General features: G+C 35.7%; 1 protein-coding gene across 2 annotated transcripts in view; it reads right to left on the bottom strand.

The window, feature by feature from the left end:
* Positions 1-26,076, bottom strand: part of CALCRL (calcitonin receptor like receptor) — a 129,460-nt gene that overhangs the window by 31,837 nt on the left and 71,547 nt on the right. For both annotated transcript variants that reach the window (XM_019969624.2, XM_019969629.2), the window contains 7 exons: positions 20,049-20,139; positions 19,784-19,872; positions 18,472-18,563; positions 16,038-16,173; positions 13,277-13,387; positions 13,073-13,185; positions 11,608-11,699 (listed from right to left, as the gene is read on the bottom strand). In XM_019969624.2, coding sequence (XP_019825183.2) covers positions 11,608-11,699; positions 13,073-13,185; positions 13,277-13,387; positions 16,038-16,173; positions 18,472-18,525 — 506 coding nt within the window. In that variant the 5' untranslated portion in view covers positions 18,526-18,563; positions 19,784-19,872; positions 20,049-20,139. The remainder of the gene's footprint in view (positions 1-11,607; positions 11,700-13,072; positions 13,186-13,276; positions 13,388-16,037; positions 16,174-18,471; positions 18,564-19,783; positions 19,873-20,048; positions 20,140-26,076) is intronic.

Here is a 26,076-nt window from a genome sequence, read left to right as displayed (position 1 = left end):
TTCTTTCTGGTCAAATACTCCATTTTTAAAAGATAAAGACAAAATTACTAAGCCAAACAGAAGGACACAAATGGAGAGGAACCCTTGGTAACTTAATTAATTATGTAGAATATAAGTAAAACTAGGCATTGACTTAGATAATCTCTTCATTTCTTATCTTACAGTTACTGTTTGTTCAAGTTCTGCCGTTTATTCAGCACTTGTTTCATTGAGTTTATCACCTTAGGAAACTTCTGATTCTATGAGTCAAATGAGTCTTTCCTTCAATGTCTTCCCACAGCTCTTTGTTGTTCCACAAGAATTTTTTATTGTTTTTGTTTTTTATTTTGTATTACTGACTCTATACATGGATATCACCAGATGGTCAATATCGAAATCAGATTGATTATATTCTTTATAGCCAAAGATGGAGAAGCTCTATACAGTCACCAAAAACAAGACCAGGAGCTGACTGTGGCTCAAATCATGAACTCCTTATTGCTAAATTCAGACTTAAATTGAAGAAAGTAGGGAAAACATAAGACCATCCAGGTATAACATAAATAAAATCTCTTATGATTATACAGTGGAAGTGACAAATAGATTCAAGGGATTAGATCTGACAGACCGAGGGCCTGAAGAAGTATGGACCGAGGTTCATGACATTGTACAGGAGGTTGTGATCAAGACCATCCACAAGAAAAAGCAATACAAAAAGGCAAAATGGTTGTCTGAGGAGGCCTTACAAATAGCTGTGAAAAGAAGAGAAGTGAAAGGCAAAGGAGAAAAGGAAAGACACACCCATTGGAATGCAGAGTTCCAAAGAATAGCAAGGAGAGATAAGAAAGCCTTCTTCAGTGATCAATGCAAAGAAATAGAGGAAAACAATAGAATAGGAAAGAGTAAAGATTTCTTCAAGAAAATTAGAGATACCAAGGGAATATTTCATGCAAAGATGGGCATAATAAAGGACAGAAATGGTATGGACCTAACAGAAGCAGAAGATATTAGGAAGAGGTGGCAAGAATACAGGAAAGAACTATACAAAGAAGACCTTCATGACACAGATAACAATGATGGTGTGATCACTCACCTAGAGCCAGACATCCTGGAGTCTGAAGTCAAGTGGGCCTTAGGAAGCATCACTACAAACAAAGCTCATGGAGATGATAGAACTCCAGTTGAGCTATTTCAAATCCTAAAAGATGATGCTGTGAAATTGCTGCCCTCAATATGCCAGTAAATTTGGAAAACTCAGCAGTGGCCATAGGACTGGAATAGGTCAGTTTTCATTCCAATCTCAAAGAAAGGCAATGCCAAAGAATGTTCAAACTATCACACAACTGCACTCATCTCACAAGCTAGCAAAGTAATGCTCAAAATTCTCCAAGTCAGCCTTCAACAGTACGTGAACCATGAAATCCAGATGTTCAAGCTGGATGTAGAAAAGGCAGAGGAACCAGAGATAAAATTTCCAGCGTCTGTTGGATCATCAAAAAAGAAAGAGAATTTGAGAAAAACATCTACCTCTACTGTATTGACTATGGCAAAGACTTTGACTGTGTGGATCACAACAAACTATGGAAAATTCTGAAAGAGATGGGAATACCAGGCCACTTTACCTGCCTCCTGAGAAATCTGTATGAAGGTTGAGAAGCAACAGTTAGAACTGGACATGGAACAACAGACCGGTTCCAAATCAGGAAAGGAGTATGTCAAGGCTGTATATTGTCATCCTGCTTATTCAACTTATATGCAGAGCACATCATGCAAAATGCCAGACTGGATGAAGCACAAGCTGGAATCAAGACTGCCAAGAGAAATATCAATAACCTCAGATACGCAGATGACACCACTCTTATGGCAGAAAGCAAAGAAGAATTACAGAACCTCTTGATAAAAGTGAAAGAGGAGAGTGAAAAAGTTGGCTTAAAACTCAACGTTCAGAAAACTAAGATCATGGCATCCAGTATCATCACCTCATGACAATAGCTGGGGAAACAATGGAAACAGTGACAGACTTTATTTTCTCGGGCTCCAAAATCACTGCAGATGGTGATTGCAGCCATGAAATTAAAAAATGCTTGCTCTTTGGACAGCATATTAAAAAGAAGAGACAGTACTATGTCAACAAAGGTCCGTCCAGTCAAACTATGGTTTTTCCAGTAGTCATGTATGGATGTGAGAACTGGACTATAAAGAAAGCTGAGTGCTGGAGTATTGATGATTTTGAACTGTGCTGTTGGAGAAGAATCTTGAGAGTCCCTTGGATTTTAAAAGATCAAATCAGTCAATCCTAAAGAAAATCAGTCCTGAATATTCACTGGAAAGAGTGATGCTGAAGCTGAAACTCCAATACTTTGGCCACCTGCTGCAAAGAACTGACTCAGTGGAAAAGATCCTGATGATGGGAAAGATTGAAGGCAGGAGGAGAAGGGGTCGACAGAGGATGAGATGGTTGGATGGTATCACCGACTCTATGGATGTGAGTTTGAGTCAGCTCCGGGAGTTGGTGATGGACAGGGTAGCTGGGCATGCTGCAATCCATGGGGTAGCAAAATGTCGTACATGACTGAGCAACGGAACTGAACTGAACTATTATATAGATATAATATTAGATGACTAAGTAAGTATAATCTACATGCATACATGATTGATACAGTCTAAGGGCAAAATTTGTTCCTTTTACCATTTATTGGAATATCACTACATGCCAAGTACTTTCTGAATCTTTTCTGCCAGTATTTCAAATAATGATATGACTCATTATAAGGAAACAGGCTAACTGAAAAGCATAAATCAGAATAAGTCCATACTATTAGTAAATGTGAGATGGTAAGATTTGCATCTATCCCATTTTTTAAATTACTGTATTTTACTATCCATTAAAATTGTGGCTGAAATCAAGTATATTGCACTAACTCATCATTAAAGAATCTTTTTTACCATTGCTAGCTTGATAGGGGTTGCATTGAATCTATAGATTGTTTTGCGTAGCATACTCATTTTCACTATATTGATTCTTCCAATCCATGAACATGATATATTTCTCCATCTATTTGTGTCATCTTTGATTTCTTTCATCAGTGTTTTATGGTTTTCTATATATAGGTCTTTTATTTCTTTAGGTAGATTTATTCCTAAGTATTTTATTATTTTCGTTGCAATGGTGAATGGAATTGTTTCCTTAACTTCTCTTTCTGTTTTCTCATTGTTAGTGTATAGGAATGCAAGGGATTTCTGTGTGTTAATTTTATATCCTGCAACTTTACTGTATTCATTGATTGGCTCTAGTTATTTTCTGGTGGAGTCTTTAGGGTTTTCTATGTAGAGGACTGTGTCATCTGCAAACAGTGAGAGTTTTACTTCTTCTTTTCCAATCTAGATTCCTTTTATTTCTTTTTCTGCTCTGATTTCTGTGGCCAAAACTTCCAAAACTATGTTGAATAGCAGTGGTGAGAGAGAGCACCCTTGTCTTGTTCTTGATTTTAGGGGAAATGCTTTCAAATTTTTACCATTGAGGATAATGTTTGCTGTGGGTTAATCATATATGGCTTTTATTATGTTGAGATATGTTCCTTCTATGCTTGCTTTCTGGAGGGTTTTTATCATAAATGGATGTTGAATTTTGTCAAAGACTTTCTCTGCATCTATTGATATAATCTTGTGGTTTTTATCTATTAATTTGTTAATGTGATGTATCACATTGATTGATTTGTGAATATTGAAGAATCCTTGCATCCCTGGGATAAAGCCCACTTGGTCATGACGTATGATCTTTTTAACATGTTGTTGGATTCTGTTTGCTAGAATTTTGTTAAGGATTTTTGCATCTATGTTCATCAGTGATATTGGCCTGTAGTTTTCTTTTTTTGTGGCATCTTTGTCTGGTTTTGGTATTAGGGTGATGGTGGCCTCATAGAATGAGTGTGGAAGTTTACCTTCCAATTAGAACAAATAATATCACAATTTGTATGGAATTACAAAAAGAAATGTCGAAGAGCCAAAGCAATCTTGAGAAACAATGGAACTGGAGGAATCAACCTGCCTGACTTCAGGCTCTACTACAAAGCAACAGTCATCAAGACAGTATGGTACTGGCACAAAGACAGGAACATAGATCGATGGAACAAAATAGAAAGCCCAGAGGTATATCCACACACCTATGGACACCTTATCTGTCACAAAGGAGGCAAGAATATAGAATAGAGAAAAGACAATCTCTTTAACAAGTGGTGCTGGGCAAACTGGTCAACCACATGTAAAAGAATGAAACTACAACACTTTCTAACACCATACACAAAAATAAACTAAAATGGATTAAAGATCTAAATGTAAGACCAGAAACTATAAAACTACTTGAGGAAAACATAGGCAAAACACTCTCTGACATTAATCATAGCAGGATTCTCTATGACTCACCTTCCAGAGTAATGGAAATAGAAGAAAAAATAATTAAATGGGACCTAATTAAACTTAAAAGCTTTTGCACAAGGAAGGAAACTATAATCAAGGTGAAAAGACAGCCTTCAGAATGGGAGAAAATAATAGCAAATAAAGCAACTGACAAAGAATTAATTTCAAAAATATACAACCAACACCTGCAGTTCAATTCCAGAAAAATAAGCAATCCAATCAAAAAATGGGCCAAAGAACTAAACAGACATTCCTCCAAAGAAGACATCCAGATGCCTAACAAACACATGAAAAGATGCTCAACATTACTCATTATCAGAGAAATGCAAATCAAAACCACAATGAGGTACCATCTCACCCCAGTCAGAATGGCTGCTATGAAAAAGTCTATAAACAATAAATGCTGGACAGGGTGCGGAGAAAAAGGAACGCTTTTACACTGTTGGTGGGAATGCAAACTAGTACAGTCACTATGGAGAACAGTGCGGAGATTCCTTAAAAAACTGGAAATAGAACTGCCATATGACTCAGCAATCCCACTACTGGGCATACACACTGAGGAAACCAAAATTGAAAGAGACACGTGTACCCCAATGTTCATCGCAGCACTGTTTACAATAGCCAGGACATGGAAGCAACCTAGATGTCCATCCAGATGAACGGATAAGAAAGCTGTGGTACATATACACAATGGAATATTACTCAGCTATTAGAAAGAATGCATTTGAATCAGTTCTAATGAGGTGGATGAAACTGGAGCCTATATACAGAGTGAAGTAAGTCAGAAATAAAAACACCAATACAGTATATTAATGCATATATATGGAATTTAGAAAGATGGTAATGATGAGCCTATATGCGAGACAGCACAAGAGACACAGATGTAAAGAACAGACTGTTGGACTGTGGGAGAAGGTGATGGTGGGATGATTTGAGAGAATAGCATTGAATCATGTATATTATCATATATGAAATAGATCTCCAGTCCATGTTCAATGCATGAGACAGGGTGCTCAGGGCTGGTGCACTGGGATGACCTGAGGGATGGGATGGCGAGGGAGGTTGGAGGGGGGTTCAGGAATGTGGAACACATGTACACCCATGGCTGATTTATGTGAATGTATGGCAAAAGCCACCACAATATTGTAAAACAATTAAGCCTCCAATTAAAACAAAAATAAATAAAATAAAAGCCGAAAAAAAAAGAATCTTTTTTAGTTCACTTCGGAAAATGAATAGTTAACTGTAGTTTCACAATAAACTCTAAAAATAAGCAATGTAATTAGTTGAAAATATTAATTTTTCTTTTATGTAGAGGCCAAGAACTAAACGATACATTGGCAAGATATTTATTTGCTAATGAGGTTTTGCCTATGTAGCATGCCACAATCTTTCTTTTAAAGCTTGGAGATTTGTAGCAATTAACACACACACACATATATATACATTACATATAGTATTCTTGATTTTTTTATAAAAGAAAACCTGATTTTTTTCTGAAAAAAATAAAGTTTATTAATATGTTGAACATGAATACAATATTTGGGACAACATTAATTTTTAACTTCTCTTTTAAAATGAGAAATGGGTCTACAGTAATTAAGAACTGACAGTTTATTTTGAGCAAGAACTTTTTGATAATTTGTTACAAATTATCTAGAGATTGTATCATAATTTCTGTTTTTGGAAACTTGTGCCTTCTTAACAACCTTCAATATGAATTATTTTGGGGAATTTTAATGGCAATTAAATTCAATTGGCAATTGAATTCAAATGGCAATTAATTTTAATGGCAATTTAAATTAAATTAAATTAATTGTAAATTTATTTCTTTAGGAAATTTTTTCCATATTTGAGGGTAAAAATTCTCTCCAATTTATTTTGATACATTTTTATACAATTTTGTAAGAAAGTCACATTTTAAAATGTACATAAATGTTGAATTAATTTTCTTCAGAGTGAAATTTTTTTAGTTTCTAATGATGCCTAATCTAATCACACTAGGACCACAGCCTTGTCTAACTCAATGAAACTAAGCCATGCCCGTGAGGCCACCCAAGATGGGTGGGTAATGAAGGAGAGGTCTGACAGAATCTGGTCCACTGGAGAAGGGAATGGTAAACCAACTCAGTATTCTTGCCTTGAGAACCACATGCACAGTATGAAAAGGCAAAATGATAGGATATTGAAAGAGGAACTCCCCAGGTCGGTAGGTGCCCAATATGCTACTGGAGATAAGTGGAGAAATACCTCCAGAAAGAATGAAGGGATGGAGCCAAAGCAAAAACAATACCCAGTTGTGGATGTGACTGGTGACAGAAGCAAGGTCTGATGCTGTAAAGAGCAATATTGCATAGGAACCTGGAATGTCAGGTCCATGAATCAAGGCAAATTGGAAGTGGTCAAACAGGAGATGGCAAGAGAGAATGTCGACATTCTAGGAATCAGAGAACTAAGATGGACTGGAATGGGTGAATTTAACTCAGATAACCATTATATCTACTCCTGTGGGCAGGAATCCCTTAGAAGAAATGGAGTAGCCATCATGGTGAACAAAACAGTCCAAAATGCAGTACTTGGATGCAATCTCAAAAATGACAGAATGATCTCTGTTCATTTCCAAGGCAAACCATTCAATATCACAGTAATCCAAGTCTATGCCCCAACCAGTAACACTGAAGAAGCTGAAGTTGAACGGTTCTATGAAGAACTACAAGACCTTTTAGAACTAACACCCAAAAAAGATGTCCTTTTCATTATAGGGGACTGGAATGCAAAAGTAGGAAGTCAAATTTGGAATACGGAATGAAGCAGGGCAAAGACTAACAGAGTTTTGCCAAGAAAATGCACTAGTCATAGCAAACACCCTCTTCCAACAACACAAGAGAAGACTCTACACATGGACATCACCAGATGGTCAACACCGATATCAGATTGATTATATTCCTTGCAGCCAAAGATGGAGAAGCTCTATATAGTCAACAAAAACAAGACCAGGAGCTGACTGTGGCTCATATCATGAATTCCTTATTGCCAAATTCAGACTTAAATTGAAGAAAGTAGGGAAAACCACTACAGCATTCAGGTATGAACTAAATCAAATCTCTTATGATTATACAGTGGAAGTGAGAAATAGATTTAAGGGACTAGATCTGATAGACAGAGTGCCTGATGAACTATGGAATGAGGTTCATGACATTGTACAGGAGACAGGGATCAAGACCATCCCCATGGAAAAGAAATGCAAAAAAGCAAAATGGCTGTCTGAGGAGGCCTTACAAATAGCTGTGAAAAGAAGAGAAGTGAAAAGCAGAGGAGAAAGGAAAGATATAAGCATCTGAATGTAGAGTTCCAAAGAATAGCAAGGAGAGATAGGAAAGCCTTCGTCAGTGATCAATGCAAAGAAATAGAAGAAAACAATAGAATGGGAAAGACTAAGGATCTCGTCAAGAAAATCAGAGATACCAAGGGAACATTTCATGCAAAGATGGGCTCAATAAAGGATAGAAATGGTATGGACCTAACAGAAGCAGAAGATATTAAGAACAGGTGGCAAGAATACACAGAAGAACTGTGCAAAAAAGATATTCATGACGAAGATATTCACAATGGTGTGATCACTGACCTAGAGCCAGACATCCTGGAATGTGAAGTCAAGTGGGCCTTAGAAAGCATCACTATGAACAAAGCTAGTGGAGGTGATGGAATTCCAGCTGAGCTATTTCAAATCCTGAATGATGCCGTGAAAGTGCTGCACTCAATATGCCAGCAAATTTGGAAAACTCAGCTTGGCCACAGGATTGGAAAAGGTCAGTTTTCATTCCAATCCCCAAGAAAGGCAATGCCAAAGAATGCTCAAACTACTACACAGTTACACTCATCTCACACACTAGGAAAGTAATGCTCAAAATTCTCCAAGCCAGGTTTCAGCAATATGTGAACTGTGAACTTCCAGATGTTCAAGCTGGTTTTAGAAAAGGCAGAGGAACCAGAGATCAAATTGCCAACATCCGCTGGATCATCGAAAAAGCAAGAGCTCCAGAAAACATCTATTTCTGCTTTATTTACGATGCCAAAGCCTTTGACTGTGTGGATCACAATCAATTGTGGAAAATTCTGAAAGAGATGGGAATAACAGACCACCTGACCTGCCTCTTGAGAAACCTATATGCAGGTCAGGAAGCAACAGTTAGAACTGGACTGTTAGTTAGCAACAGTTAGAACTGGAACAACAGACTGGTTCCAAATAGGAAAAGGAGTATGTCAAGGCTGTATATGTCACCCTGCTTATTTAACTTCTATGCAGAGTACATCATGAGAAATGCTGGGCTGGAAGAAGCACAAGCTGGAATCAAGATTGCCAGGAGAAATATCAATAACCTCAGATATGCAGATGACACCACCCTTATGGCAGAAAGTGAAGAGGAACCAAAAAGCCTCTTGATGAAAGTCAAAGTAGAGAGTGAAAAAGTTGGCTTAAAGCTCAACATTCAGAAAATGAAGATAATGGCATCTGGTCCCATCACTTCATGGGAAGTAGATGGGCAAACAGTGGAAACAGTGTCAGACTTTATTTTTGGGGGCTTCAAAATCACTGCAGATGGTGACTGCAGCCATGAAATTAAAAGACGCTTACTCCTTGGAAGAAAAGTTATGACCAACCTAGACAGCATATTGAAAAGCAGAGACATTACTTTGCCGACAAAGGGCTGTCTAGTCAAGGCTATCGTTTTTTCAGTGGTCATGTATCGATGTGACGGTTGGACTGTGAAGAAGGCTGAGCGCCGAAGAATTGATGCTTTTGAACTGTGGTGTTGGAGAAGACTTGAGAGTCCCTTGGACTGCAAGGAGATCCAACCAGTCCATTCTGAAGGAGATCAGCCCTGGGATTTCTTTGGAAGGAATAATGCTAAAGCTGAAACTCCAGTACTTTGGCCACCTCATGCGAAGAGCTGACTCATTGGAAAAGACTCTGATGCTGGGAGAGATTGGGGGCAGGAGGAGAAGGGGACGACAGAGGATGAGATGGCTGGATGGCATCACGGACTCGATGGACATGAGTCTGAGTGAACTCCGGGAGTTGGTGATGGACAGGGAGGCCTGGCGTGCTGCGATTCATGGGGTCGCAAAGAGTCGGACACAACTGAGTGACTGAACTGAAATGAACTGAATGATGCCTAGATAATGTCTTAAATCAAAAGTGCCATTAAAATTCCCCAAAGTAATTCATATTAAAGGTTCTTAAGAAGGCACAAGTTTCCCAAAACAGAAATTATGATACAATCTCTAGACTCGCTGATTTTGAACCCATGAAAGATAATCATTTAGTTCATATGTAATTTGCTGTACTTTGAATTGTGATGCACTGTGGGCTAAAAGCTGGTGTTCCAGTTAAAAAGGAACCTAACTTCCAATTATCTAATACTTTTTCGATTTGAATTATTTTGATGTGCCATTACTGTAGTCGGTTCTGGATCATGTTCCAAGATAATTGTTTAAGAAGATGAAGGAGGAGGAGAAGGAGTAGGAGGAGTAGGGGGTAGGAAGAAGGAGAGAAGGGGAAAGAAGAGAGTAAGAGAGAGACAATGAGAGTGACGGTAGTGATGATACAATAAAGCACACTTACTGTTCACACTACATTCTGTAATCACTGCTGGTGATCATATTTATGAAGACCATGTTAATGTATAAGATAATGTATGCATGTTTTAGAATTTACTTTCCAATCAATTTAAAAAATCACAGCTAATGGATAGAATTAAGAAATTAGAAGAGGAGGGTAAAATGGGAATTTAGGATTAACAGATAACACTATTATACATAACAGAACAATAAGGTCCTACTGTATAGCATAGGGAACTGTGTTCAGTATTTTGTAATAACCTCTAGTGGGAAAAAATCTGAAAAGAATATATGTGTGTATATTGATGTTGTTCAGTCGCTCAGTTGTATTCAACTCTTTGAGACCCCATCCCATGGACTGCAGCATGTCAGGTATCCCTGTCCTTAATGGTGAGGGATGGTGTGTGTGTGTGTGTGTGTGTCCATATGTATATATTTGGGCCTCCCTGGTAGCTCAGCTGGTAAAGAATCTGCCGGCAATGCAGGAAATCCCAGTTTGATTCCTGAGTCAGGAAGATCCCCTGGAGAAGAGATAGACTGCCCACTCCAGTATTCTTGGGCTTCCCTGGTGCTCAGACAGTAAAGAATCTGCCTGCAATGTGGGAGACCTGAATTCAAACCCTGGGTCGAATCTGAGTGACTAAGCACAGCACAGAACACGTATATATATTGTATATATACATGCATACATACATACAGGCTTCCTAAGGCGGGTGTTAGTGGTAAAGAAACTGCGTGCCAATGCAGGAGACAGACATAAGAGACATAGTTTGGATCCCTGGATTGGGAAGATCCCCTGGAGGAGGGCATTGCAACCCACTCTAGCATTCTTGCCTGGAGAATCCCATGGACAGGGGAGCCTGGCGGGCTACAGTTCATAGTGTCACAAAGAGTCAGACATGACTGAAGTGACTTAACACACATTGCCATATGTATATATATACACACACACACACACTGACACATGTATGTACATATAACTGAATCACTTTGCTGTATACCTGAAACACTGTAAATCAACTATATTTCTATTAAAAAATAAATTGGAACTGACTCTCCCTCCAGTTCCCCAAAGAATAAACTGCAAGTAAAATTCAAAGCATAATTTAACTATTTTAAAGATTATCCCCCCAACACCAGGAAAATTAACCTAACCACAAATATTGAAAGTATTATTTTTAATAGTATATATTAAAAGTCATTGTTATTTTTTGCACAAAATACAGTTCTTACAATGTACTATGTATGCTGATAGTAAAATTGACCAAGAAGTTGAAAATTTAATTGGGCAGACCTCTAATATTTCACAATTTCCAAAGCAAATACACATAGGTTTCCATATTGGTTTTGGTTCCTTTCTTACTGCATGACAAGTTAAGCTTCAGAGAGTTCATCAATCTCTTTTCACTACATTTTATAAAGTCAAGACAAAGTCAAAATATTTCAAATTATTTTAAATATAAATTTATTTTAAATATTATAAATCATCTATATTTCATGTATTTTATCAGCACATGACATAAACATGGATATGACACTGCATTCACCAAAGATAATCAGTAAATTAAAAAAAGATTTTCATGTACTTACTTGAAATAAAAGAATATGCCAAGTGAGATAAGCAGTGATGCAATAGATAATACATGTCCAATTATAGTCAGGTAAAACAAATTCAGTGCAGTCTGTAATTTGTATGAATAAAAAATTAATTAATGCTAATATCAATGCTATACTTCTACATGTGTATAAGCCACAAATCAATAAAATAATATCTGTTTTTAAAAACATGTGATCTGATAACCTAAGCCTTTAGCAAGCAAGCCAGTAAGTATTTGAATACATCTTGAATGAAGAATATCTATAAAAATTTATCAGGTGATACCAAAATTTATAAATTGCTATTTTTATTTAAGACATTAGAAGTCATATTAAACATATGAAGAAATAAATTTATTGATCTAGGTTTATAAAATGTGAAACCAGCATTTTAAATTTTGGAAGACACTGACAATTTTCACTCCATCAGTTTTGCACCTTAAATTGATGATTTGTTTGTTTAATTTGAATGCCAGGTAAGGCTTCTTTCCCAACTACGTTTCTTTTTTCCATTTGACAAACTTGATACTCCAAAACAAATCTCAATATAATAATGTATAGGGGCCTCTGATCTGTACAAATAAATTATTTTTCTTGGTTTTAACTTTATCTCTTTGATTTTTGTCTTTATTGTAACTTAGCATTTTAATGTGTATTTATATATATATATGTTCAAACCCTTCTCTGAATAAATAAAGAGTACATGATTTATAATGAGAGCTGGCAGTTATCAAATGCTTACCATAGGCTTGTTAGTTTTCTAAATATTTTCCTTGTATTTAGTCAATTCCTATGAAAACCTTGAGGATGGGTTCATTATCCTCATTTTAGACAGGAAGGGACTGAGGCAGATGTTCTAGTTTGCCCAGGGTCACAGTGGATAAAGAGCAGAAACAGGAAGTGAGAAACCAGAACTCAGTTTTAATCACTGTGACAAAGCCTCCACACACAGACGCGTGCAGATATGTGCAGGCACTTTGTATCGAAACTGTATTGTGACGAACTATGCTAACCTTGACTTTAATGTATGATGGACGTTAAAAGTGAGAATGCCAGTGAGGGTGACCTAACAGCCAGTCAGGATGAAAGTCTTTGGCTGGGATGGATAGGTCTGTTTAAACCCCCCTGGGCTTGTCTTGTTCTCTTGAGCACAATTTCTGAGTGTAACTATAGGAGTTCCACCACAGATGAACATTTCTTTTTTCTTACTTTTAAACTATGTTTACTTTGGAAAATTCTAAACTACAGTACTGAGACATTGACTTGTAAATAGAAACTACTTAGCTGGATTGCTTCTTCAGTGTAATGACTAAATCTATAATTATTATTATTTTTTTTAATGAAAAGGCTTTACAGTGGAATGAATGAACACTAGCTAAATTTTCTCCAATATTATATCAGTAACTAACTTTTACAGTAGATAGTGTAAATTCAGTTTGAATTTATAATTATTACGTACCTTCACTTTCTCATGTGTGTTAACATTACATTGGGTATAATTTGTCCATGTTCTGTTGCTTGCTGGATGTCTAAACCAGTTTCCATCTTGGTCACAGATTTTTGTAACTTTTTCTTTAAAATTGAAAAGGAAATAGTAATTTAGTTAAATGAGGGTTTATTAAATAGATGTCAAAGAGATTTGTATATACATTTCTGCTCTTACCTGAAGGATCAAAATCTTGAAAGTAATCGGGGCAGTGCTGCATTGACTCCGTGCCTGCAGCGACGTCGTTCCAGCACAGCCACCCATCCCAGGTTCTGTTACAGTAAATGCCTTCAGGAGAAAGCAAACATCAGGCTTACTAACCTCCCTCTAGTTATACAGAAACCCCTGAAGTCCTCATGGTTGACCCACACTAACAGGGAATACAGACTATCTACTGAAAATGAAGACATCATATAAAATCTTTATAACAAGTACTTGGATTATTCACAAAGTAGTTATTAGAATAACTAATTGTTAAATTTAGAAATATCTAAACAAATATATGTTTAGCTTTAATTCTCATTCTCAAAGGTAGCTATTTATCCAATAAATTACATGGTCTTTGCTGGTTTTCCTTAACCATAAAGTATTGGTTAATTCGTGTCCCTATTTTTGAAATTCAAAAATTTGGGAAATTGGAAACGTGTTTTATTTTAGAAACTGTGTTCTTAGGGCAAGTTATAGTATTTTTTGAGGTGCACAAATGAACATTCCAATATTTCCTATTTTACCACATTAACCCTGACACACACTTATTTAGAGTCCTTCACCAAATTCTAACTCTTATTTTCCTTCCTTTTCTTTTCAAATGAAATAAAAGTGTTTAATCTCACATTCTTTTCTTACCTACATTAAGAACAAGAACCTCTTACATGAAAAAAAGTTTAAAGGTATAGAGAAATAAAATGACTAAAACTTTCTAAAGTTATATAACAGTCTGTAATCAAAGATGGTAATTTTTTGCCATAAGCACACATAGATAGAAACTTGAATGTTGCCTGAACTGTTTATTACTATTAACAGATTTGCATAGCAATCTCAGAATCAATCTAGGCCTCACAGAAGTAGAAAACATTCTATCGGCCTGAAAATCTAAATATTTCTAATTAAAAATAAAACTCATATAGTCTGTTTTCCCTCCTGTGATTTTCAAACTCTTTATTTAAATAGCTTGCATCCACATTATTACCAAACAAAATGCATTTTGAGGCCTGTCAGAGAAAATTTTCCTGATCCCATTTTAGAAAGCACTTTAGACAAGTCCTTACAGAGCTCCAAAAGATTCCACAACACTGACTACATGATAGAAAGGTCTAGAATTTTCCCAGCTGTGTTATATGGCATTTGAGTGAGACATGAAAAAGTTTTCCATTAAAAAAGTTTTTGTGGTCAAAAAGATTTGGAAAACACAAAGTTAAACACATTTCTTTACTATAGGATTTTTTACAGTATTTAAAATTACAGAGAACGTTATGAATCTCCAAGAGGAAGATTTACTATGTAGTGATCCTGAACTTTATCACAAAATTATTTGATTATAAAACCCTCATAAATATATTCCTATTATTAAGAAATTAGATTTGAAGCTAGCTTGCACACATATCTAGATCATTTGGAAGGCATTAATTCAAAAATTTAAAGCTAATAACACTTAGACTTTAATGGAATAAAGTGAGAGGCCAGATCGGTTAGCACAGAATTTGTATACAGATTTTAACTATTTGATAATTCAGTTCCTACTGAACTAATATCAGATAGTTTGTCATTGTCTGACATATTTTAGAGATACTGGATATATATTGTAATAAAAATATTTGGACAGATATATCAAATTGCTTCGATATATATCGGTTAGATTAAGATTCCAAGAGTTGATCAATACAGACAAATTGTTTATTTTCTCTTTCTCACAAGCAAGTTAATTTTGACACTTACAAATATTAACAGTAACGTACTTTTAACATATCATGTATATAACAAGCATGTTTTATACTATAAATATTTTCTCCCCAAATTAAATTATTTGTTTCTACTGATTTAAAAATATCTAAAGTCTACATTTTTCTTTGTTTCATTATGAGTTTTGCATTTTATATTTTAAAGATAATCCTGTCTTTAAGGTTGCCAGATAAAAAACATAGTGTTTTCGTGCTTTGGGTTTTGTTTTTGGTTTTGCTAGATTTGGCAACTCTACTTGCTGCCAGAATTAAGAATTACGGCATATATGTGACACTTAGTAGGCCTTCAATAAATCTTTCAAAAATACCTTAAAAATATCTAATGAAAACAGAAATTCATGGATTTCATTAGCTTTGCTACCAAATGTACTATACATAGTATGTGTTATGCAAAAAATTGTCATTTTATTAAGCTCCTATCAAGAAGTTTGTGAAAAAAAGAAATATAGAGCACATAAACTGAAGATCGACTCTCATTGATTTAATTCAAGACTTATTTTTTATTTTAAATATCTTTATACTATATAAAAATACTAAAAATATCCCTGTCGCATATATTTTTATTAGAATTTTTAAAAAGAGGTAAGATACATTGGGGCTTCCCTGGTGGCTCAGATGGTAAAGGGTCTGCCTGCAATGCGGGAGACCCGGGTTTGATCCCTGGGTCGGGAAGATCCCCTGGAGACGGAAATGGCAACCCACTCCAATACTCTTGCCTGGAGAATTCCATGGATAGAGGAGCCTGGTAGGCTACAGTCCATGGGGTTGCAAAGAGTCGGACACGACTGAGCGACTTCACTCACTCACTCAAGATAAATTACATAATAAGATGTTCTTCACAAATAATTAAAACTGCACATATACTAGAAATACTAGCAACTAACCCATTTTTAAGAAGGAAACTAAGAGATCTGCAATGATGTAATGGGGTAGTTTTCTTATAATCTATATCAAATGCATTTAAAATTAGTCATGTTTACCTTCTGTTTGTTGAACAGGGTCTTGCATAATTTTTTGGTAACATTCATATTGAGCCGTCATGATTTTATTTCTAGTAACACCCAGCTGAATTAAGTCATCGGGGTTCTCTTCTTCGGATTCTGCTATAACAAGAATCTAAGGAATTAAAGAAAATAAAATTTCAGAATTGTGAGAATGTTAGAGACAGTCTGTCACAGTGAAAAATATAAGTACATCGATGTGCTGCATGATCAACAGGCTCTGGGGGGCACTTCCTGACTTTCAGTGTTTGCCAGTTTCCACGTTGTAAATATCCCCACCTCGTCCAATATCCAACCACCACCAAGAGCTGCCAGTGGCATCACTGGGAAGTACAGTCCACAGTTCCCCCTCAGAGCCTGTAGGGGCCGGCTCCAGGCCAGCTTTCTGGAATGCAGACAGCTCTATTCAAACTCCACCTCTACTTTTTAACCTGGCAATGTAGAAAAGATATTTAACCTCCACCCCACCACACAATCCCACCAAAACCTCTGCTTTCTTATTGTAAAATGGGTTAAAATAGTATCAAGATAACAAAGGGGAAGTATCTGGCACATGGTAAATACTCAAGCTTGTTGCCATTTTTATATTTACATTTTGATAAAATAATGCAAGTTCACTTATGTTGTTGGTTAATAGAGTTTTAATTGTATGCACATCAATAAATGTTTTAGATAAGGTCTATATTTATATTCTTCCACTTTAGTAGCATTATTTTAAGCTTCACTTACACTTTAATTTCCACATGACTTTTTTCCTTGTTTCATAGCATGAAGCCTATATACATCTCTCTCCAACTTTATTTCTTCTTAGCTTTTGCATTATTCCTATTTTCCATAAACGGTTATCTTTCTATTCCTGTGTTGATTCCTTAATTTTCTTACTGCTGTTCTCTAGCAGTAAGTTGAATTTAATTTAAATGTAAAATAAATAGTAATAGTCCCTCTGTGTGACACCACTCTAGTTTCCCATCACCTCACCATCATTCAACATTAACTTTTTCATTCCTAGTTTGGTTTTAATTTCTTAACAAAGATTTATGCAGTTGTTGCATATATATGCAGTGCTGCACATATTAAAAATGGAAATTTACAACATCAAGGAAAAATATTTTTCTCCTGTTTTCAGTTTTTATAATTGCATAAAACCAATATCATTTTTATTCTTACTTTAAAAGCCAGATATGCATGTTGTCTGAATGAATTCAAGAGAAACGGTCACAATTCCTTAAATTACAATAATCAGGTTGGTAATCTCTTACAGAATTACCTGCAGGGAACCAGCTTTGGCCCGTGCAGCTCATTGGCAGGCTTAGTTGAGGCTGGGAGCCAGAGAAACAGGAGTCCTGTTTCTTGAATTCTAGTCTATTTACCTAAGATAACATCTGAGAAGCCTAGAATTTGGACTGCTCTTAGACTTGAGAATGTTTTTAAATACAAATGCTAACAGGAATGTAGTCGTGCTTTTTTCCCATTTAAGTTTTCTATATTTTTCTTGAGTCTCTTTGCTTGACTCTTCCTGGGGTTTACTTGGAAACACCACAGGAAAATTATTTGCTGGCACAGAGTTAGACGAGATTGTATCTCTCTGTTTCTCATACATATGATAAGAGTATTTGTTGTTGTTGTAGTAAGAGTATAGTCACTGCTTTAATAAGGGAGAAAAAATGGGAACAAAATACTTCTGTAAACAAAAATAACATTAACTGTATAAAGCATACAGCCCCTCTAGTACAGCAATTGCTTTTTGGTCATCCTCAGTCTACCCTCCACTTCCAGCCCCACCTCCCCTGCATATACATGCAGAGGCTTGCAGGAGAGCACATACTCACATACACATCTGCCCCAACTTAGCCTCAATGCCTGTCAGAAAGCGGACATTTAATACTGATTTGAATGAATGGATGAGGAAATTAATTTAAAACACAGTGATTGGTTCCAAAATGCCTTTCGGTCAATACAAGTCAATCAGTTGGCAGAATGGGAAGAAAATCAACAGGCTGGAATTGCTTTTTTAACATAGCTAACTCAGAGTCAGCAGGTCTGATTGAAAATATTTCATCTATTATGTATGACTGGGCTATACAGCCATTCCATTTTTTTTTTCAAACTCTGGTAATTACTTTCTTCTGGTCTGCACTGCTGTATCTCTCATACTTCCTCACTTTGATACCACCCCTCCCAATGCAACATAATACTAGGGTGCCTGTTACAGGACTAAAAGCCTAAAAAGGTACACTGGAAGAAAATGAATTATTGCTGTGTTGATTAGATATAAAAGAGTACTTTATTTACGTAACAAATAACTATATGTATGTAATTTTGTGTTATTAACCTTTATCAATGGTGGGTATATTAGAAGTTAAAACAGAAATAATCATAGGAAGGGGGATACATTTGAGAAATTTATGCTTACCATGAAAAAAGGCAAGAGGAACAGAAAAGACAGGAAAAACTTTTTCTCCATCATTAAAGCCAAAATGAAATATGCTATATATATAAATCAAACTGCAATAGAAAATAAAAAATATAATTCAGCAATATATATGAAATAAATATACATGGCTCTTAATAGGAATTTCTTTTAAACCTCATGATAAAGAAACAACAAAAAATAAAAACTACACGATAATTTTGCTTTAAGGATTTGATTAACAGTTTTATGCATTACAAATATTATAAGCGTCATAGTTTAAAGTACTAAAAGCTAAATTAAATACGTTTTAATTTAATTTAGTTAGCTTTTCAAGCAGGAAAGCCTCTTACAGATGTAATTTTAAATAATCAGAAATCATCTTTTTGTTTGTTTGTTTCTGTCAAACATCAACATGATTCAGCCATAGGTGTACATATGTCCCCTCCCTCACGAACCACCCCATTCCACCCCTCTAGGTTGTTACAGAGCCCAGGTTTGAGTTCCCTGTGTCATACAGCAAATTCCCACTGGTAATCTACTTTATATATCCTTAAATTTACCAAAATTTGGATAAAAAAATTAGAATAAAATGATAAAAAGTATCAAAGTCTCATAAGACATAAAAGCACAACTTTTGATAGCATAGTTTACTATTAAAGCTTATTTATTTCCAATAAGTATTAATCTTATTTTTAATTTTATGACTCTTTAACAATTTAAAGGAAAAACTGAAAGCTAGCATCCATAAGTCATAAAAAATGGACTTTTACTTTAATAGAAATTACTCTTCACTCCAGGATTCACTTTTTATAATAAAAATAGTTCCCTAACCCATCTATATTATTAAAATAAGTTTAAAGGATATGGACAATAGCAAATAAAAGTATTTCTGTCAAGTGTTTGTAATGTTGGATATAGATCCCTGCTAACTTCTTAATTCTAAGAGGCAAACATTGCAGGAATAAAGTGTATGGCACTTACTCTCCAAAAGTTCCATCACCAATCTACTCTGGTAGCATTTTTATGAAATATAAATGACCATGGTTTATCATAAAATATATTTATTTAGCTGAATTAAAAACATTTTTCAAAGGAGATAAAAACTAATCAATACATATTTGCCAGTGAACTATGAACTTAGATTTAATTTCATTAGGAAATGTGATTTCTATTACAGGGCAAATGTTAGAATAAGAATTATAAAAATCTTTTCTTCATTTTACCTATCATTTGTATTATTGCATGCGATGAGAGTGCACCATTAACAAGCACACAGAATCCATGCCACTGCTTGACCTCATCAATGACTTACCTAAAAGAAACTTTTCTTTATATTGTAGCAATCTTCCAAATAATGTTTTCTTTTCAGTCAGCTACACTGGGCTTTTAGGATTAGCTGATCTTAAAAAAATACAATGAAAAAAACAAAGTATTACATTAATTTTAGATTTAAAAAATCATGTTGTAATAGAAAGAAAACAATGAATCAAAGTTTTTGCAATTTAATGATTAATGAGTTGATATTTTAGTTTTTATTACATTGTACCATGAGAAAAATCTAATTTTCTGATACTTACAATCACAATTGTCTCCAGACTCAAATCACATTTTCTCTTGGATCCTATTCAAAATTGTCTTGAAGAATGTCTTAAATCTGGAGGTCATGACCTGAAATATTGATATAATAATTGTATTTCAAAGAACAAAATAATTTCCATGATAAATTAAAATTTTCAAAGAAAATGCCACTAGTAAGATGATATTTTTATTCAGCTACTCTGATTTTTAAAAATCTTTTGCTTACAATATTTGAGTTTTGTCACAAATATTTGTTGTTTTCCATTATATGGAGAAGTTTATGTCTATTTTCATTTATCCAGGATGGTTGAAACACTGAGCAATTGACTATTTTACTTAAGTAAATATCAAAAAACTAGAATACAATAAAAGAATTTTCAAATTAAACTGTTTTTTAAACTTCCTTTGAATAATTTGAGCTTTCCTGGTAGCTCAGATGATAAAGAATCCATCTGTAATGTGGGAGACCTGGTTTGATCCCCGGGTTGGGAAGATCCCCTGGAGAAGGGAACGGCTACCCATTTTATCTAATATTTATTGGAATGTGTTAGTCTTGGTTATTTAAATCTAATTCCCTAGCTGATGTGGTTCCTCACAGACAGAAACCACATTGATTTTTCTTTTCTTTGTGTCTGGAATAAATGAAAAAAATGAAGAAATAAAGTACTTTAGGAGCTTAAGCTTACAATCCAGAACACTAGTTGTAACTATTAGTGAATTATCATTTCTTTTATTAGAAGACTGTAAGTAGTGTTTGAATCTATACTGACACTGAAAATTGAGGGGAAACTTCAGCATGTTTACTTTTTTACAAAATTAAAGTCCTTTATTCCGTCTTTGAGTTCAGTGGTTGGTTGGGTATTTGGATTGAATAAACAGTAGTTTATCGTACTATCTTTGGAAGTCATAAAGCTTAAGCCAAATTTAAAACATTAGTAGCCCACATTTTTTCTGTATTAAATATGTATAAAATACAAAGTTGCAAAGGAAAATGTAAAGGAATATTATTTTATTTGGAAATCAGATTTTATGAAACAATGCTTTGATGATTTACACAATGCAGGATTAAATTATCCTCAATGCATACATGGGCTCAAAAATTGAAGGAAAAGTTGTCTCAAAAAACATGTTTGAAGTTTTCCTATATCCAACATATTTGAAAAACATTTCATGCAACACTAGCAGCTATTTTTGTTGCTAAGCTAATGGGTTTCAAAATCAGAGTTCCAAATAATATCTTAGTGAAATATCTCTTAGTGTTCAAAGGATCATTCTGGCACCAAAAATTAAGATGAGTTTATTCAACTCACAAAATATTGATTAGTGCAAGTAATTACACTTTTATAGCTTTCTTACTTCACCCTATTGCCTAGCAATTTGGAAAGTGGGTTACTAGGAACAAGATTATATTCTGCACTGTATATATTTGTAGCATTCCTAATCAAGGGATCAGGTTTATGATCCCTGGTTTTATCAAACTTTGAAGCAGCAAGTTTGGGTGGCAGTTTCTAAACAACATGGTGGATACTTACTTGTACTCTTTAGATCTGGTAATGTCTATTTCTTTGGAAAGAATGATGCTAAAGCTGAAACTCCAGTACTTTGGCCACCTCATGCGAAGAGTTGACTCATTGGAAAAGACTCTGATGCTGGGAGGGATTGGGGGCAGGAGGAGAAGGGGACGACAGAGGATGAGATGGCTGGATGGCATCACTGACTCAATGGACGTGAGTCTGAGTGAATTCCAGGAGTTGGTGATGGACAGGGAGGCCTGGCGTGCTGCGATTCATGGGGTCGCAAACAGTCAGACACGACTGAGTGACTGAACTGAACTGAATGTCTATTTCATGCAGTGATCCAATTTGCTTGAATCATCTACCCTACAAAGGATTTATCAAATTTCCTTCCTGGCAGACATATGGCATGAAAATGCTAGTGATGGAAGAATCACCCCTTTTACCAAGATTCTTACATCTTACATCAATTCTTACATCAATAATGTAAGAATCATGACTAGGCATACAAATAATGCCACTGCAGATACATCTGAAGGTCAGTTTAGGTTAAGCCTCATATTTATGAGTATAATGACACAATTATTGTCAGAAGTATGCTTAACTGTATGCCTCAGCTTACAATTAATCATACTTAACCAACTCACTGGTTCTTTGTAGACAGCTTCTCATATGTTCATTTAGCAAGCGTTTCTCTCCTCTATGTTTAGCTTATTCCAGATTTATCTTTCCTGAAGTTCACATTATATTAATTGATCAAAGATGTTAAGTAAATCATTTGTAAATTTCTCATACCTAGTTAAGTTATTTATTGACAATTGAGTTTCATGTTGCTTGCCGAAATATAGTAGGTCCCATTCAATTTTGAAGAGGTATCAGTCGTGTCCTACTCTTTGCGACCCCATGGACAGTAGCCTACTAGGCTCTGCTGTCCATGGGATTCTCCAGGCAAGAATACTGGAGTGGGCTGCCATTTCCTTCTCCAGGGGATCTTCCCAACCTAGGGATCAAACCTGGGTGTTCTGAATTGCAGACAGACGCTTTAACGTCTGAGCCACCAGGGAAGCCCAGTAGATAATTAAAGGAGGTCAAATTAAATGACTAATTCTGCCAGGGGATTTTTCCTAGTGAGCTCAGGTTTGTTTAACAGGAAAAGCGCTGCTTCAAAACTGAGAAAGCTCAAATTTAAACTCATAAGTGAATTTCTAATCACAGTGGTACTGGTAGTAGTTACTGCTGGCCTAGTCTCACAGATCCTAAAAATACTATTATCACATCTCAAAATTAAAATAGAAGATTCGGTTTTACTATTAGAAATAAAATAACTTTCTTTACTGTATACATGAAATAAAAAATAGTTTATAAATAATCTACAAGCTTCTTGCTTAAAGAATCACCAAAATAAAATTTAAATGACATATTTCATCACAGAAAGAACTTTGACTTAAGAACTCAAATAACTTTTGAAATATAGCTTCCTAATCACTCATTGCTTTGTGTAGCATCTTCTGGGTTCATTTCTTAAAATTGCAGTAGATCAGCAACACAAGGCAGTTCTCCCTTTTTTTAACAGTTTTGCATTTCCAAATCCACAAAATTTAACCAATCTTCTTGGCTTGATCAGTTTAAAAAAAATCTTTTATTCTACCTAAACATAATAAATCAGTGTGACTTAATCATTTACCAGAACACAAAAACATAAATCCAGTGCCTTTCAAAATTGCTTCTTATTTTCCCAAATTTTTATTATACATGTACACACTTCTCATAAATTTTTCTTAGTAAAAATTCTTATTTTTAGTTGACCCATCTAACCCTAATATTAAAAGTGTATGTTCACTCCAAAATTAAGACAAAAGACCAACTTTAATCTTCTACTCCATTTCCAAAATATCTTGGATTGTCACAGGCCCTAAGCCATGTTCTTTGCTCCATTTATTTATCTAGTTACTATAAAACTGGCTAACAGAAGCATTTCCCACAAATATCTAATTTGCCATTAAGTATCCCGAATCTTTGTGTGAGCAAAGTGAGGCTGTTTCCTATCCAAGTACTTTCCTTTATAGCATATTAAACAAGCTTCATTTTTCCTGATTCAAAACAAGGGAAAAGCACTCTTCACTCCCAATATCCTACATGTCTATGGCAAATGTCAACTTCTTTCTCTCATTCACACTATATGGAACAGATTGTGCCACTAGAAAAGTGTTCAAGTACAAGATCCTGGTTACTTTTTATTATCTTCTCACTGCTTATTTTTTGGCAAAACCTAAGTCTTTGTGCTAGAATGATTCCTGCTAATTACCATCTTTACTTGCACTAGAGTCTTTGAGAAAGAAATGCCCTTATTTCCCCACCCCCATCCTGACCTGGACTGTTCCTAACACTTTCAATACGTGAAGCAGTAAGAAAATTAAAATATAAAATGACGTCTCTTTCTTGAAGATCTGTTACTGGAATGTAAGAAACTCAAATTATTAAGCCTTTGAATGAACAAGTAACAAATCATTGTTGTAACATACACCAGGGTTCCACCGAGTGTGGGTTAATGGATCACCTGTATCAGAATCACCCCCAGAACTTGCTGAACACATTAGAATGTCTAGGCCCCAGAACAGAAACTCTGAATCAGAACCTTCAGAAGAACTTGGGAGTACTTTTTGTAAGCACCCGAGGAAATTCTTGGCCTGCTAAATTTTGGGAAGCACAATACAAACACATCATCCTCATTTGGCCGTGCTGAAACCTGGACACATTTATATTCCTCTGTCTCTAGGTGCTGGCCAGACTATTTTAAAAGTGTTATTAAGTATAAATCAAGCAAAATATTCTGCAGTGTTCCCAGGCACAATTACTACCTCAGAACTTCCAGAGCAAGTTATTCAAATATATATGTTTAATATATATATTTGACATTTCATGTAATATAATTATTACTCTATACTGTTCATGCTTCTGGATTGTGAGTACATGAAGAATAGGACATGCACCATATTTGTTAGGTAGTTAGGATAGGAAAACGGAGTCCAAAATAGCAAAGGCTAAAAGACAAAGAAGGGAAAAGCCCATGAAAATAGAATAAAGGAATGTCCGAGGACCAGAGTAAGGACGTCAGGTGAAGCGAACAGCCTTCTGGTTAGCTTAATTTACGTAGGGCAGGCTCAAGGGGAGGAGACAAAAACATATAAAGAGAGGAGCCAAAATTGAACTGGGGGCTTCTCTTCTCTTCCCGTCTTTTGGGCCAGCCCACCCTCATGCCTCAAGGATGTATTTTCCTTTGCTTTCTAAATAAAACTGAGCTATAACAGTGGTCCATCCATCACTTCAAATTTTTGCTGCAGTGACACAGAACCAAGGAAATTACTCCCCAGACATGTTCATCCCTGTGACTTCAAACCCTAGCAAAGTGGGGTATAAAGTGGGTACACAGTATGTTTTGAGTAGGTTATTTACAAAATGAATTCAATCGAGTTGAAGAAATCTGGTGTTGTAGGATGTTCTCAGCTGTGTCAAACATATTATAATTTTCTGACACCTTTAAAAAGTCATTGCCTGGATTGTACTCCAAGAGATTCAGGTTCAGTGCCTCTTGATTGTGGCCAAGGGATAAGCTTTTTATCAAGTTTCCTAGGTGATGCAGGAATATGCAACTAGAGTTGAGAACCAGTGGTACAGACAGAATCCTGTGGTAGGCAGAATAACAAGCCGCCAAAGATTCCCATACATAGTCCCCAGAATCTGTGATTTTAAGGTAATGGACCTTAAAATAGAAAGATTATCCTATATTTTCATGAATTATCCTGGTAGGCCTAAACTAAGCCCTTCAAATAGAAGGGGAACATTGACGAGTCCGTCAGAGCAGTGCAGCAGAAGGAAGGAAGCAGAAGAAAATAGCAACAAAAAGGAGTTGATCCACTGTTGCTGGCTATGCCATGCAGGAGCTCATGTGCAAGGACCAGAAACCAGACTCTACAATGACAAAGGTGCCAGCAAGCAAATGTGCACCTCAACTGTACATCCTCAAGGAACTGAATTTTGCCAACAACCTGAATGCGTCCAGAAGCATATCCTCTCCAGGACCTTCAGAAGAGAACACAGCTCTGCCAACACTTGACTTTGGCCTTGTGAGACTTGAAATATAGAAACTAGACAAGCCCACAGGGCCTCTGACCCATAGAACTGTGAGATAATAAACGTGTTGTTTCAAACTACTAAATTTGTGGCAATTTGTCAGAGCTGTGAGAAAAAACTAACTAGAAATCCTTACCCTTATAAAATATTAATTTTCCCATTAAAACTAAGTGGTAATTTTCTGCTTGCCAACTGGCCAGTCCTTCCTCCTAACTTTAGAATGCAGATCCTTTTCAATTAATAATGGGGCTATAGTTGACTCATTGGAAAAGACTCTGATGCTGGGAGGGATTGGGGGCAGGAGGAGAAGGGGGCGACAGAGGATGAGATGGCTGGATGGCATCACTGACTTGATGGACGTGAGTCTGAGTGAACTCCAGGA

This window comes from Bos indicus, chromosome 2, assembly GCF_029378745.1.
Source record: "Bos indicus isolate NIAB-ARS_2022 breed Sahiwal x Tharparkar chromosome 2, NIAB-ARS_B.indTharparkar_mat_pri_1.0, whole genome shotgun sequence".
NCBI classification, from domain to species: Eukaryota; Metazoa; Chordata; class Mammalia; order Artiodactyla; family Bovidae; genus Bos; species Bos indicus.
Note: the sequence above shows the minus strand (reverse complement) of the source record. Positions and strands in the feature narration are given on the sequence as shown.